General features: G+C 39.2%; 2 protein-coding genes across 2 annotated transcripts; both read right to left on the bottom strand.

Annotated features, from left to right (window-relative positions):
* Positions 1-5,374: 5,374 nt before the first annotated feature.
* On the bottom strand, positions 5,375-8,498 carry LOC140234821 (uncharacterized). The gene is made up of 4 exons (XM_072314859.1): positions 7,845-8,498; positions 6,658-6,846; positions 6,025-6,237; positions 5,375-5,670 (listed from the first exon to the last, which is right to left on the bottom strand). The coding sequence occupies exons 1-4, from the start codon at positions 8,344-8,346 to the stop codon at positions 5,534-5,536; spliced, it is 1,041 nt and encodes a 346-aa protein (XP_072170960.1). The 5' UTR covers positions 8,347-8,498; the 3' UTR covers positions 5,375-5,533.
* Positions 8,499-11,024: 2,526 nt separating this feature from the next.
* Positions 11,025-16,409, bottom strand: LOC140234809 (trafficking protein particle complex subunit 2-like). Its single transcript, XM_072314847.1, has 5 exons — positions 16,254-16,409; positions 15,861-15,946; positions 15,273-15,334; positions 14,613-14,698; positions 11,025-14,027 (listed from the first exon to the last, which is right to left on the bottom strand). The coding sequence occupies exons 1-5, from the start codon at positions 16,347-16,349 to the stop codon at positions 13,929-13,931; spliced, it is 429 nt and encodes a 142-aa protein (XP_072170948.1). The 5' UTR covers positions 16,350-16,409; the 3' UTR covers positions 11,025-13,928.
* Between the last annotated feature and the right edge of the window lie 213 nt (positions 16,410-16,622).

Here is a 16,622-nt window from a genome sequence, read left to right as displayed (position 1 = left end):
CCTATATAAGACTATGTTATAAAAGGCGGACTGGGCCTAACTGATATTATCTTTTCGATAAAAAAAATTAGCAGGTAGAGATTGGTTGAAAGAGCTTAACGTGATTTTAGATATTTTTAAACCATGTCAGAAAGTTGGCATGTTTGACACTGCATGAAATGTTTGTTTGTAAAATAACGTCATTTCTATGATGACATAGATTATTAGCAAAATTACGTCACAATCAATTCTGAAATTGTGCGTAGTTTTGTACCCTTCTCTCCGAAATACAACACTTTTTAAACAATGTGATATAGCAAAGCAATTCGAACAAAGCGCACTGCGCCGTACACTGTCACTGTGTGAAATGTAACACTTTGTAACCAAACAGTTGCAAAGAAATGATCCGTATTGAAACCGAGAAACTAAATGTCGTGAAAGAAACTTTGGAAGTCAAGCAAAATCTACATCTCCCTTAACCCACCACATTCTCAATTATTTGCATAGTTCTCGGGTCAATTTCGGGCAAAGTAGGTTTACTTGGGAGACAACAACAGCGCATGCACTCAGCGCGCACGCAAGAAGCACTAACAGTGCCACTATCGGTGCCCCTGGCACTGTTAGTGAGTTGATAAAACAGCACCACTGTTGTTAGCTTCTGTGCGGCCTCGCGCTGTTAGTCAGAAAATCAAACAAAATTAATTGACTATTCAGATTTATTTTTTTATTTTCTGACTTATATTTGATCTAAGCTTTTATGCAACACGGCAACATGTATGTGTCCTATTTAGAAAATTAGTTTCTCACCACCATTTTCAGCAATCCTTTGGTAAATGTGTGCAAGCCATTGTATTGCCTGTGACTAATAATAATTAGTCAAGCAGTTAGGAGTTTATTTTATTTCATACTTTGGTGTGTCATAGAGAATGTAGGAGTAATAGGTATATTCGCTACCTTTTTTCAAGCATGATTAAAAAATCAATACACCAGATTATTACAACAACAATGAGCTTTGTGCCAAAGATAAAAATTAAATTAAAAATTCAAGTTTTGTAGTCCAGCCCTGTCTAAATCTGTTCATCCGCCACCAAGCTTCCCTGCTGAAAGTGGATTGAAAATTCTGCAGTTAATCTTGGCGTTAGTGCAAGATAGAGTGTGACTACTATTACAAAAACTTAGATGGCAGTCATTGATGGGCACCACTGCCTACAATAATCGACCATTATATTATATTCTTCGTAGTGTATCATTTATGAAATCATTCACCAAACCATACTCCATAGGGAATTCCAGATAGTGGCATACTACCGGAACTAGACAGCAAGTCAATTATGGAATTGGGCAAGTTGACATGTTCATGAATTTGATCACATGAATCTGGTTTTCAATACAGTCAAACCTGCCTTAGCGGCCACCTGTCTATAGCGACCACCTGTCTATAGCGGCCACTGAAAACTCCCCCCAAGAGAAAAGCCCTGTTAAAGACCCTGTGTATAGCGGCCACCTGTCTAACGCGGCCAGCAGCCACAAATTTTGTTTCCCGCGGTAGATTTTAACCTGTCTATAGCAGCCAAAAACCCAATGGAGCCGTAGCCGAGCCGATAATTCAGCGTGTTTTTCTGCTTTGTAGTCGTGCGGGCAACGTTCAGTGATTGCCACCGCTGCATTCATCCCTCATTCAGTCGTGATAATGCACTAATGTTAAGCTTTCTTCACGACAATACACATACTGCTGTGCAACAATTTCATATACACCGCCATATTAATGCATGAAACACACGGTGATTTCATACGTACACACATACTGCTGTGCAACAATTTCATATACACCGCCATATTAATGCATGAAACACACAGTGATTTCATACGTACACACATACATGTACATGTAAGGATACAACGATGATACGTACATGTAAGCAATGCACACAAAGTTGGATTACCTGTCTATAGCGGCCACCTGTCTATAACGGCCACTTTTTCCGTCTCCCTTGGGTGGCCGCTATAGACAGGTTTGACTGTATATGCATTTCACCAAACATGTAAATGTTCAGGTTAGCACATTTTTTTAATTGTTTGTTATATAGCAGCTGGCCCATGTCACAAATTTACAATACATCCGTAAGTCACATAAAGTAAGGTCGAGTCATGAGACATGCAGTTTCTGTTTAAATTCTATGTGAGACATATAAAATGTAAATGGATCTTGAGCATCTTCAGAAGAGGAATTTGTCATGAAAGTGCAATCGTTTGTGAAGAAACTCATAGTATCCTAACAAATCTTTTCTGGGAGCATACTATGCTCATTAATCTCATGCATGCAGCTAACAGTAACTATAACTGTAATGCACTTGTGCAAATATTCTCTTCCAATCTTTTCTAGCATCTTCATAGCTGACAGAATAATTGTATGTTTTGGGATGACTTGTGAACAACTTGTTTGAAGATATCAGTGGTTTGGAGAATGAGATTGTGCTTGTTATATATTATCCATGTCACCTTTCAGTGACCACAAGAAGTACTGCTGATGATGATGATACATTACATAGATATACAGTTTTACATTATTGGACCTTGCCATTATCATGAAGACAAACAGGGTATTTGTACAATGTGCGATTTTCTGCAACATACAAGATATGTGTAAGACTTGTACAGAAATAACTGTTGCAGTTTGATATATAATACTTGGAAACTGTGATTTCTCAGAAACATGTTTATGGACCTTATGCATTATGTATGTGATCTTCCATCTTGCTAGATGATTGGCAGATGTATATTTTAAATGCTGTTTGTTTTCCGTAAATGAGTGTCAGAAGGGTTTATCTACATTCCTTGCTTTCTGATTTGCGTACTTTTCTAGATAATCAAATCAATTTTAGAATAGATCACATAATATGTTCTTCATAAAAACTCCAGTGAAATTGGTATGCATTGTACAGATGGTATATATTCTTTGTAGCCAGAAAATGCATACTTTTGTTATTTTCAGAAAAAGAAATAGCAGTCGACAAATCAATGTCTTTCGCCTTTTTATTACAGAAACGTAGTGTAAGTTAGCTCTGTGTTTCAATTATCAATGAAATCAGTGATTCAATATGGTAACAAATTACTGCATTGTTACACCAAACATTACTGCATAAACTTCCATCATAGTACTACATACATGTAATTACATGGATAATATATTGTTCAAAATTTGCCCTTATGAGATGGCTACACCTTTTAATACTTAATATTCTGAGCTGACTTTTGATGGTCTCAAAAGTTTTGAAATGTTGCAATAACATATTTTGAATGTTTATTTTTGATGTTACACTCCCATTACTTAAGAATTTCATAGTCTTTGTTCTGATGGTGTCAGAATAGATTATCATCTAGTGCCAATTTTCTGTGATCTGAAATCATATGTCTTCATTAGTTGATACATGACAAATGTAAGTGATGTGCATCAACTTTTGTCAAATACACATACTTTGCTTCATTGTGAATGATGAGAATAAAATGATCATTTGATATATTCAATTTTTCATAAACCCATGACATGTAAATAGGATTGTATCCATTATGATATTTAAGATCATTCCATATTGACTTGGTACAGTTTGCTTATGTATAGACAAGTGGTTTTGACAGATAAGAGAGAGAGGGAAAGAAAAGAGAGGGGAAGAGTTTAACCCTATTCTAACTGGGCTATTTGAGACCAAGTTTTTACTGAGGGGGGGGTCAATTTGACCCCCCCTTCAGATCTTGGCCGCCGATCGCGCCATCGCCGCGAAATTTTGCCTGAAGATAAAGCTGGATGTCAAGTACAAGATTACATGGTCATACAATAGAAAAATATTGCCTTTCTATTTTTAATAAATTAATTATGCAAATTTGTGCATGAAATCATATTTTCACCTATAACTCCATTAAAAAGACGGGAGGATTGCTAAATTTTTGTGTCAGAATTCCTCAAGACACATCAAACAATTTTCATGTAAAAAAATAGCACAATTGAAATCAATTTCTTTTGTTTTTTATTGTTTTGTTAATTTCTTATGTATTTTACTGTTTTTTCGACCTTTAGTTTTCTATTGTTTTTTCGACCTTTAGTTTTCTATTGTTTTTTTGCCAAAATTTGTTGCAGGCACTTTTTCAGGCTTATCTACACTAGAATTAATTAATTTCAATGGTTAAAAGTTGAAATGATCTAATTTATATCAATTTAACCAAAAAACACAATTTGCATTGGATTTGCACACGATATCATGAATTTGAGCTGTTTTTTGGTTGACATGCATATGCAAAACATTACGTAACTTCAAAACGGTGTACCCGGACGTCGCAAATTTGGTCTCAAAATATGCGGGAGACTTCAATGAAAAAAGTCGTGAAACGACGCAGCAAAATCTTTGCGCGTTGCGAAATCGTGGCGCGAAACGTCGAGGGGGGGGGGTCAATTTGACCCCCCCCCCCCCCCCAGTTAGAATAGGGTTAACACTCTCTGTGCCAGGGACTTCAGAAAGTGTGTCCAACACAACACTATGGGGGTGTTTCTGTGCCAAGTGACGCAGAAAGCACGCAAAGGGTTAACTGGTGTTGTGTAGATGGAAGTTCATCAATCTACATATGGAAGATATTGCCACTCGATTGACGTCCCGACTCATTAGAGCATTGAAATTTCATGCCAGGGACTCCCAGCTTTAAGGTTACAGCCAACAGAAACAAAGTGACCCTTAGCTGCAGACATGAAAATGTCTAGACAAAAGAAGGCAGGCTACTTGTTGGATGATGCAACATCCAACCTTTATCATGAAAAGATCTATAAAGTGAAACACCGCTATATTCAAATCAAATTTAGAGGGAATTAATGCTTCCTCCCACCCCTTTTAAGGAACCAATTTGCTTTGAAAATAAAGTCTCGTTTCACTTAAAATCTTTTCATGATGAATTAAAACTTTTCACGATAAAAGTTGAATTTTGTATCAAGACAGGTAGCCTGGTCACAACCAACAGAAACAAGTGTAGTGACTCTTCACTGTACTCGTATCGAACAAACGGAACAGCAGCAGTTTCATTTGAATGAGAGCACAAATGAGAGAGGTGCACTGCTGCAGCCCCCACAGGGCCCTGTTGCATAAAAGTTTAGATCAAACGTAAGTCAGGAAATTAAACATAAGTCCCTGAATACTCGGTTCTGATTGGCTGATATACTGGTCTTATGTTTGAATTTCTGACTTTAATACGTTTGATTGCATCTTTTCGTGCAACAGAGCCCTGCTGGCTCCTTAAAGTGGGGTGAAGGGAAGGGGAGAAATATTTCATAACCAAAACATTGAGCACAATAGCCCTTGATACTAGCCTTTGGCACTACTCCTAGACACTACCCCTGACATCCCCCCCCCCCCAACACACACACACCCATAAATGTTCACAGCCCCTCAGCTGAGTTGATTGTGCCACACGGCGTTTAAATGCAACCTGCAGACGACCTTCGCAGAAAGTCGGACGGCATGCCAAGAGGCGGTAAAAACACTGAAAAACTGGACACAAAGGAGATGTCGTCCCATCACCACGTGAAGAGAGGGATGTTGGCTTTCCTGCTGAGGTAGATGAGACAGTCCAGAATGATGATCATGTCATGAATTCGTTCTTTGGGGATTCCCCATAAAATCGTCTCCTTCAGAGTTCTTGGATCCGTCCAACCTTAATCGACACAGAAAAAAAAAGAAGAAAGAAAAGATGATTGACATTTGTACTCTTGAAATCCCCGGTGCGATAATGAATTTCTTATATTGCATTGTAGTTGGTCCTTTCTTCATCTTCTCTCTATCTCTCTTCGTCTCTTTCTCTCTCACTCTTGTTGTAATCGTATCAGTGCTTTAGGTTCAACAGTTTTGCTAAGACAGATTAGATGAATAAAGGCATTCATTTTGCGCAAAAATCTAAAAGGATTTTTCATCGATTGTATGCGACAACCCGAGATTAGATTGAGACCAATGTCTGATCGATGAGGTACAATACCTCCCAGGTCTAATTTAATCGGTGAAAATACATTACCGTGTTTCTTCACGAGCTTCGAAGTCACTGCGTTGCTAGGAAACGTGCCGTATGTGCGAATCAAGTCAGCTATCAGTTTTGGGTGATAGTCTGGTTTCCAGCCGCAGATGTTCAAATTTCCCTTCACTTCGCGGAGCTGCATCTCGAGAGCTGGGCGCTGACCGATGTCATAATGGCTGTGCAGCATTTTCTCCATGTTGGACAGAGTATAGCCTAGGACACAGAAAGTTGTACAAAACCTGATGTGTGCGTGTGTGTGTGTGTCATTTTTCTCATTTCTTTTTCGAAAGAAAGTAAATATCCATCCATCAATAAGTGCCCATTACACTACTTTTCCCGGTAGTAAAATTGTTACTTGTTCAAATGACCGCATTCTAGTCGCACTGATTAATGATAGACCATTCTTATATCTTAGATGTCTGTTGTGAGTATAAAATCTAGCAAAGATCGTCATAAAGCGCAATCAGATGGCATACTAACTGAATTATCTTACAGCTATTGCGCCCCCCCCCCCCAAATAATACGATTGAGAGATTATAATACAAGTGTATGTACAGTGTATAAATCTCTTGTCCGCTAGAGAATCTGCACAACAGGCAACAAACCAAAATTGTAGCATGGGCCAAGGTATACCTGTTAGTTGTTTAGAACCGCCTCGAAACACCATGGCAAGAATTGTGCGCTCCAACTGGAAGGCGACCTCGCCGATGATGACGGTTTCAGGGCTTGACATGAATGAGCAGGAAGACGACATCGTCTCAGACTTTCCCGATCGTCTCTTGTCTGACAACTTCCACGGCGAATTCGTCTCAATAATGTCATCTATATAGGTAAAATATAACGCATATTATATTAGTAAATGCGCGTTAATTCATTACTTTGTCTATAGGTGTATACATTATTTTCCAGTCACGACCTTTCAATGTTTCTCATTTTATTGTTCTTTTCTACGTGATACTAAAGAGGGCCTGTGAATTAGCATTCTCTTTAAATAAAACATTGGATGAACACGTAACGCTTACTGTGACAAGACTGAATCGCCTTGAATTGTGAACATATTGTCACATGGGTTATTATTGTAAATTATAATTCTAGCCGCAAAGACGTACTAAAACATGACGTGGCCATGTAAGAAACCTTACAAATTTTGTAAAACGTTTTTATTCTACAGAGAGTTCATCAGGATTTTTATTTCGACTCCAATTATGGTTAAAAATAAAGAATAAGATTTTGGAGAGATAGTAATATTATGGACAGAGCGATACTGTGTTTCTATCAGTGTGTTGCGCCGGCCAAAGAGAATGCAAAGCTAATTAAAGTAGGGGGCCTACATATTCATCAAAGATTCCTTTATCGTGCCTGCTGTTTAAATGGCATGATTATAAACCAACAAGATACTTTTTGTTCATTGTAAATATATAGTTAGTAGATTTATAGGTAGTGTGCTTTGCTAATCTGGATTGAAGCCGAATTCTGTGCAAGATGAAGACTGACTGAATAAAATACACATAAAACTTTTGTCACAAGAATCAAGCATTATAAATATAAATATTACATCTAGAAGTTATCTATCAAAGTTTGCAAATTCCAAACCAAATCTATTCTTATTGACTTCAAATTTCCATTCAAATGTATTAACGATTTAGAGTATTACTTATAGCTATAGGAAAGAAAAGAGCTTTTCCTTTCAAAAAGTGGAAAATCATTTTGATACCGAAAAGAGCCGTGCTTTTTAAGGGTAAAGTCTTTTACATTATAGTCCGTTTATCCGATTATAATCAGTTTCCCATTAATAATGAAAAAGAGGTAACCATACATACCTTCCGTATTGGCATGTGAGATATTAGATGCCGAGAAGAGTCTTGATTTTGTGTTCTCGAGATCCTCAAGCTTCAAACTGGAACGTGTTGGGGCAGCCGTCTCCTCCAGCTGACTCAGTCGACCTTCACTGATGTTATTGATCGCTAAATTGATGGGAAAACCTTTGATGGTATGGTCATAGTCGGCACTCATGTTCAGCTCAGCACGCGTTTCGCCGACCTCATCGCATATTGCATCCGTCCTCTTCTTATTCTCTAGCTTCGCCATCTCTCTGTCCACGGCATCACGCCACGCCGCAAAACGCCGGAGAGCGTCGCGTCGGATCTCCGTGATCTTCAGTTCGTCTTCCAAGTTCCGCCGGTAAATATCCTGCAGCGCGACTTCGAGGTCGGTGAAGGAGTTCGTCATCTCTTCGCTACCTACATTCACTCCACCCAAGTTTCGAGGAGGATCAGTTCGTCTGGGTGACGACAACGTATCTGTCTTGTGATTTAACTCCATGCCATGATGTTCAGCGTCGGTGGTAGTAGATGGACCAAGGCCGGGATGTCGTGTCGGTGATCTACTGTTAAAGAATTTATTGGGATCCAAGGGGGAACGATTACTTCCGCCACTCGAAACATCAAACTGCAGATTGCGTCTCACCGGGTTGCCGTTTTCCGATTGTTCCCTCGAGAAAAATCCACTACTCGGACTCATAGTTCTACCTCCTCGACTATTGCCGCTGGTATCGCGGGAGCCGAGCAATGTCAAAGGCCCGTTTCCACCGATGTCTGACACCTTAGCAGTCGCATTTTTACCCGTCATTCGCAAATGGGAAACGTCAGCATCGTCATCCTTGTCATCTTTGTTCCTAGGGGCAACGGTTGGAATACTTGCATCTGCTCCTGGCTCCGATGCCAACATTAGCGATTCCACCGTAGTGTTTGAAAGACATGTTGAGCCACGGGAGGAGGCAAAATCACTTTGATTCTTAATCCTTGGCTGGTCATTGCGGCGGTTACTGGAAGATGTGAAGGATGTTCTGTGTCTGGAGGCCTGGCTGTCTTTTCTGTCTGCCATTTCGTCCTCAAACACAACCCTCTTTGATGCGGAGCGGTCGTTCATGTTCTTTGATTTGAACGGTGTTGAAGTAACTGGTCTGCTGCTTTTTCTTCCGCTAGTAAACTTTGTGATGTCCGGACTTCCGGCGAGCCTTGTCTCATCTATAAAACTCGTACGGTGATAGTCAGACGATCTGTTCTTGTCAGTTGTTCGTGTCAAGGAAGAATTTCGAGAGATGTTTTTGGAGTCGGAATTACTGACACGTCTTCTTTCTTCAAGCGATTTCGAGCTGTAACGGTCTGCCTTTAGCGGAGTAGACGTGACTGGTCTACTCTCTTCTTCTCGCAAGCTGCTAGGCAGACGACGCTCCTTGTTAATCGTCACGTCTGGACTTCCGGCAAGCCTCGTCTCATTTCCCGCCGCAATGCTGACACCATCAAATGATCCGTTCTTATCAAACGATTTAGTAGTCGACGATTGTTTCCTCGGCGATTCCAACTCCTTCTCGTAAGGATCGTTTGCTTCTCTTGGCTTCCCGTCACGTCGATCCATCCAGGAAAGGAAGCTGGAAATAATCGCGTTCTGTTTCAGCGCCGCGTTTTCCTTCAATAGATCCATCTTGCGATGTAGCATCTCGTTTTCAGTTGTCAAGGCAGACAGCTCATTCACGAGTTTTTCAGCCGGCATGTTCTTTCTGTCGTTCTCCGATATACCTCGTGATAGGTATCGTCGTGTTCCCAGCCTACTTCGAGCGAACAAACGGAATCAAAACAGTCAATCCTTATTGGTTTGAGAGCCGACAGCATGGACAAGGCAAAACATATCAGTCTTTCTTCTACACAGTTTGAAAAGTAGATGTTGCGCAATTTGACACAATGGCGCGCGCCACCAGCGCAAGACAGACGCAACGCGTAGTGATGAAGGAGAGAGAAAAGAGAGAGGGGGAGAGAGAGAGACTTGCATTTTCCGGTATGAGAAGCATGTTATGATACTAGATATTGGGACTTTCAAGTGTGCTGTGAAATTAAGCCCATATACTTTCGATCATGCCACAAACCAAACAAGTATTACGATCAAAACAAAAGCAATGAATATGTGTTAGCGTTGATGGAAATTGAATTTCCATTCAGACGTATTTATCAATTTCATTTTGTAACTTTTGTTTAGGTTGAAGTTGTTTTGATCGCTAAATACGAAACGGTCATTTTATATCAGGGAGAAACATACACTCTTTCAATAAGTATTTCTCGAGAACTGAATGCGATGGCAGTTTTTGACACACCCTACTCCACAGACTGTAACTTGGCTACAACAATTGAGGGACATTATTTAGCTGCTGCTGCCTCATAAGCAAGAAGAAGAAGCACATAATACTATCAAAAGAGGGCGACATTTATCCTCTGTTGCCGACTGGCACAACTTGTTCTGCTATGAATGTTTGTAATAGTTTTCTGTATGTTCTTTGTCATTCTCGATTGTTTCTTTTTTGTTTCCTTTATGACAAATGTGAATGTAAATCACATCCCGCTAAATCTACAAACACACTCACACACGCACACACACACTAAAGGTTGAACAAATTCTGTTCATGGGACTTTCCCAAAGAAATGATGCCCAATATGTATAAATTAAATTTAACCACTGTATGTGGATCGAGTGGAAGCCGCAGTATTGAAAGAAAACATCAGTAAAGTTTGAGGAAGATCAGACAATCTGTTCAAAAGTTGTGACTTTTTCAATTTTTGGTGCTGTCATCACTGGATAAGACATTAGTTTGCGACATCACTGCAGTACAATGTATAAAGATGGTAAGACAATTAAAACTACATGTACGATACGCAGGGTATTTTCATTTTTCTAGCATAATGAAAGAGCGCTTGACTTATTCCCTACTTCTTCCAGACCCCGTAACATGTCAGAACAAAATGAAGGAATGTGTGCTTTGCATAAAAAAAAAGAAATTTTGAGGAATTCTCTTTCTATATTTTCACATCGTCCTGCAGTAATGTCACAAACTGCTGTGTTCTCGTCCATCAATGGCAGCACCGAAACATTAGAAATTAATAACTTTCAAATGCATGGTCTGATTTTCCTCAAACTTCACTTTATTTGTTGACTACATGCATGTACTAATATTGCTGCATTCACTCAATCCACAATATATTTGGGCACCATTTCCCTTTGACCACCATGCACATCTATTACATTACATGTACAATGTGAATGCATTCTGCTTGTTCATGCTCAATGAAATTTCATAAGGTAAATACAGCTATGATTTACAACACATATACAACCACAAAAGCTTTCAGCCATTTACACACTTCAGGTTTTATTACATTATACATACGAGTACATGGACACATGTAAATGAAATAAGTACTGTACGAGCTGAAATTTTTGCGGTGGTTTTATTTTTGCGAATTTCGCGAATCGCCTTCGAATCGCGAAAATAACAACACGAGAAATTAACAACACGCGAAAATGTCCTCCAAGTAGCAAATCGCGAAAATATCTGTACGCGAAAATTTCAGCTCATACAGTAATTCATCAATCTGATACAGAACTAAAACAAAACCATTGCTGTAGCAGGAACACCTTGGGAACTGAATCCCCCCCCCCCCCAATACATTGACACAAAGAGCCATCTTGACACACACTGACTGCACTCAATCATAGTAGACCTATAGTTTTTGTCTGGGTCAAGGCTCTCTGCAATTCTCAAGTACGGTACATGTATGATTTGTGACTGTAAGTAAACTACTGTATCCTGTACAGTACAGCGTAGCAGCAGATCTATGAAGGAATGTGTGAAACAACCTACATACAGCTACAGGTACAGTCAAACTTTCCTATAGCAGCCACACAAGAGAGATAAAAAAGGTAGCTGCTACTGACACATTGGACAGGATCTTTTTACATGGCTTTTCTCGAGGAGGGAATTTTTTTTAAGTGCCCACATATGGCAGGCGGCCGCTGTAGACAGGTGGCCACTAAGGCAGGTTTGACTGTACATTATTGCAGCTCAAAGTGAGATCCACTCCTCATTATCACAGTATTCTGCAATATGCTCACCTAAATTTTATGGATCTGCACAATCTGGCTCAGAGTCCAACTTCTGTAGACATGCTCATCACTGTTGTAACAATATTAGCAGCAAGCGAAGAAGACCACATAAACACAGTGCATTGTAGGATAGCTGTATCGATGCTAACCTGGTTGTACTGTATCACAGTGACATACAGGTTCATGGTACATTTCCCATAATTTTGGGCCACAATGGTTAAAGACATTGACAGCTGTGGTTTAGTCCTTTATCATGATCTTGTCATCTTATCACCAAACACGATGTTATGTCTCTGTAAGACAATTCTCCAAGCTGGCACAAGACGGAGGTGGAACAACATCTGGCAGCAGAGCCATGTAGCATAAAAAGATGAAGTCAAACATAAGTCAGTTTTCAGACAATCAAAATTGAGTATTTGCTGACTTACATTTGAATGTTTGAGTTTCTGACTTACAGTTTGTATGTTTGATCACAACTTTTATGCAAGAGGGACCTAGAATAAGTACACCATTCAGTCAAACATAGTTCTGTTATCGTTTCATCTGAACTTCCAAGCTGTCACAGGTAAATACACGCCTGATTGTATTTCTGTACTTCTTATATTCAACATAATTTTTTAGTGTTGTAGAACTAAAAATCAAACAAAGATTATAACAGCAAGTTTGTTTCATGAAATAACTAAATGTCTCTACATTGAGAACTTCTCATGTTATATTGCACATACTCATAACAAACTCTTTTGTATTTGGTTGGTTCCTGATTGTTCCTGACAAAAATCCCTAGCCCTCATGCACTGAGATCTTGTCAACTGAGAACCAGTGCGGCAGTTCTGAAATCAACATTCTCAGAGCAAAGACAATTCACAATGTAGACCAACAGGCTTTCTACTGCAAACACATGATTCAAATCAATAAATTCAAATTTTGGCTTCAGTGCCTCTGCTGCACAGAGATCCTAATGTCAATGGCTGGATATCATCTCATTGAAATATATTCATAAGTCCCATTCAACATAAAACATCAAACGTACTTGCTCCTCTTTCCTTTGAGAGGTGAATGAAGCAATATTGAGTTTCATACTGATATCTCTTCGACTGTCATCTCACGTTCAGAACCTCTAAAAACCAAAGACACATGTGACTACAGAGTGACAATTGCTCCAAACATAACCCAAACCCTAATCCTCGCATCAAACTAACCTTCAACTCTATCACTACCATAACCCTAATTCCTTGGAGAAAATAAGACCACAGCAACTGTCGGAGGAGCAAATGTTGTGTCACCGTGACTACAGGGCATTTTGGTTGATATCTTTGTGCCCCCCCCCCAACACACACAAACTAAATAAATAGGGAACACTGAACATGCACATTATAAAATAAGCAATTTCCACTAGTAATCACGACTTTAAATGAAAACATAATGATGGCCTACAAAGTAAAAAGCTCTGTTTTCAGCTTTTCCTTACAGCTGAGTTGTAAATGCACACATAGGATCATCATTATTTACATCGCTATTCCCATATCACATGTAATATGATATTCTTAAATGTCTGTCAATATAAATGCAGAAACTCCAACCCAAAAACTGGAGATTCTCCCATCTGGACCCTCTAGCAAACTGGAGACTCTGACTGTGAATATGTGTACATCACAAGCACAAAGCGAGACGTCCCTTGCAGCTGGGCTCTGGGATCCACTTTAGGGCCCTAGGAGCTTTACAGTTATAGATGCTCTCTGATGCTACCTCAGCCTTATTTTTGAACATAATGACAAAACTAAAGTTGAACGGGAGAAAGCTAAATTCTAGGTGGGAGAAAATGCATCTTTAGGAGGAGACACACAGATAGAGCGGGATATATTCAAACTCTGACCGGACAGCGAGAGATTTTGTGAATACGACCTCAAAGCAGGAGAGTCGAGTCTCTGTACATAGTAACTAGTCATCTAGAATCCATCGGATCAGGTGCTGTATCAGCTGGAGAGGAATTTCTTGGCCAGCTGTTGTATCCTCTTCTCAAAGGCTGGGGATCGGACAGGTGTGTTGGGCTCGTAGAAGGGATTCATGGCAAGCTGTCGGGAACAGAATGGAACACAGAACAAAAACTGTTTTATCAGAATTCAATTGAACAATGTCATGCATACAAAGAAGAAAAATAGAAGAAATACACACACATACACACATAAATAATATCAGTTATTACATGGATGACACATTTTTAAAAATATGCACACTTCTTACAATTTAGGAATGGGAGAAAAGCATACCGCAGTTTGTCAAAAAACAGTACAGGGTACTCTCATCACTCTAAGTTTCTTGAGGTAACATGAAGTCACTGTGGACAGAAACTGAACAAATGGCAGCAAATTAACAACCCCTAACACAATTGCTCAATACTAACATTTGGGGGTTGCAGACGAACAGCAATTTTTTTTTTTTTTTTTTTTTTTTGCACGATTTCTCAATGCCTCTGAATTGATGTACTCATTTGTATTTAGTATAAACACACACATACACACACACACACGTACACACACACACAAAAAAAAAACAGGCACTGTACATAAATCTTTTTATTTGACATAATTTCATATCAAAAATCTTATCAGTACATGTACTGGTATGTGCATCTAAGCTTGAGCAGTGTCACAACTTACCTTAATGAAGATCTCATATGCTTCTGAGAAGAAGTTCTTGATGCCGTCTTCGTTCTTGATGTCATGCAACACCAAAAATCTCATCCGTGTCAAAGGTCAGTCAAGGAATACACCATCAAATGCATTCACACAATCCTTCACTCTTTAGATCCTAGTCAAATATGGAATATTCTTACCGATATGCAATAAAGATGGTGCACGTTATTGTGCACGCTTCAAGAAGTGCTGGAAAAAAAATCAATCATAAATCTTTACCTTTAATAGGCTTGTAGTGCTCTAATGGCATATCTTTTTAATTTTTTAAATATTTTTTTACCTGAATAAAATATTACTGGCAGAAGTCTGAAATCAAAACACGAGAGTCAACACAAAAATGATAGATGTGGGACTAAACATGAGCAACTTGTATGTCGATTTACCATAGCTATGACCAGTGTGACAATTGAGCATGACCTTACACAGGCGGCTGGACAGTTGTGTGTGTGTGGGGGGGGGGGGGGGGGTAGGAAGGGGGCTCTGGATCGGGATGAAACTCATGCCTGGATGGGTCAAGAGTCAATGCATCTGCCCATTAACCACCCTACCACCACTTAATTCAAAGTTCAAAAGTAAGCTTATTTAATAATCCAATTGTTTGCTGGAATCACATGAAAAGGATATTTCCTGCAGTAACAAATGCCGACACAAACCACTCGTTAAACTTGTCCACTGTCTTGAGGTACCTATGAAAATAAAAACAAAAACAACATGAAGAAAACAGAGTCATAAGGTATATGAGTGTTTCCAATGACTGCTGCAAAACTCATTTTTACTGAAGATCAACATGACAAAACCTTGTATTTACTGCATTTACAAAGTTATAGGGCATCCATACTCAGTCATATTGCTGTTGTACCGTAAGAATCTAAAAAAAAAAAAAAATTGAAAGAAAAAAAATCACATAAAAAAAAAAATGCTTGTCAAGCATACATTTGTCTGCATGTCAACAATGTGAAATTGTTCAAAGCATTCAATTCTGAAGATCAATTCCAACTCCAGGAATTCACCAGTCAGCTTTTTAATACACACTATACCTATATGAAATGGCACTACACTACCACTGAAAAGAAAATCGACATTTCTAACAAAAATAAATAACAACTGAGAACACAGTTTGAGCACGGTCCAAAAGTGAACCCCTACACATGTCACACAACAGTACATAGCAGGGCCTTTTTGCCCAAAATCTGTAGACTTTGACGGACTCACATGTTGGATGTTGTCCACATCTGTTCATCTACCATATCCAGGGCAGCGTGGGCTATGAACTGATTCAAATGCCTGTGATCATCTTTCTGCAATTGCCAAAGAAATAAATAACATGAGAAATAAAGATGGAGTGTTTGTTTGTTTTTTTCAAAATATACTTGTGCATTGCGACTGTCGAAACAGATGGATAACGGTTCACAGTTATCATGGTTATCAAATCTGTGTTAAAACTTAATCTGTACAAAATGTCAAAGAAATTTTCCTTTGCAGAGAAATTGCACTTGATGGCAAAAAAAAAAAAGAAAGAAAGAAGAATAGCCCTAAATAATAATAAAAATATTGCCAGGTGATTTCTAGGTTGTCAGAATGCCAAGCATGCATTCTAATACTCACCTTTGCATCTGCTGCTTTCGATTGGCTGTTGTGCTCCATTTCAAAGATGGGGTTGTCGTGGTGACCAACAATAACGAAGTAGTAGTTCCCAGACATCGCTTCTCCGGTCAGGTTTGTCTTACTTCAATCTTGGCTCTCGCACTTAAATCCAGAACAGTGGTCCTGTGGAACAACAATGAACATCAAAGAAAAGACATCATTCACTCAATGCCCCCTGCACAAATCACTCATGCTCCATCATGCCACAGGCAAGATTTTTAGGTAAGACTGCAAACTCTTCTGTACTATAGCATGCATTCACTGACAAAAGTACACTTTGCGACAGTTGTCATGACAACCACTGTCGATTAGTATTTTTAATTGCACTGT

The sequence above is a fragment of the Diadema setosum genome, chromosome 11 (genome assembly GCF_964275005.1).
Source record: "Diadema setosum chromosome 11, eeDiaSeto1, whole genome shotgun sequence".
Classification (NCBI taxonomy): Eukaryota; Metazoa; Echinodermata; class Echinoidea; order Diadematoida; family Diadematidae; genus Diadema; species Diadema setosum.
Note: the sequence above shows the minus strand (reverse complement) of the source record. Positions and strands in the feature narration are given on the sequence as shown.

Coding starts and splice junctions, on each gene's coding strand:
- LOC140234809 (XM_072314847.1), bottom strand. CDS start 16,349: ATGTCTGGGAACTACTACTTCGTTATTGTTGGTCACCACGACAACCCC. Junction 15,947..16,253: donor CGAAAGCAGCAGATGCAAAG/GTGAGTATTAGA, acceptor TGGCAATTGCAG/AAAGATGATCACAGGCATTT. Junction 15,335..15,860: donor ATGTGGACAACATCCAACAT/GTGAGTCCGTCA, acceptor TTATTTTCATAG/GTACCTCAAGACAGTGGACA.
- LOC140234821 (XM_072314859.1), bottom strand. CDS start 8,346: ATGGAGTTAAATCACAAGACAGATACGTTGTCGTCACCCAGACGAACT. Junction 6,847..7,844: donor CTCACATGCCAATACGGAAG/GTATGTATGGTT, acceptor TTACCTATATAG/ATGACATTATTGAGACGAAT. Junction 5,671..6,024: donor GAAGCTCGTGAAGAAACACG/GTAATGTATTTT, acceptor GTGTCGATTAAG/GTTGGACGGATCCAAGAACT.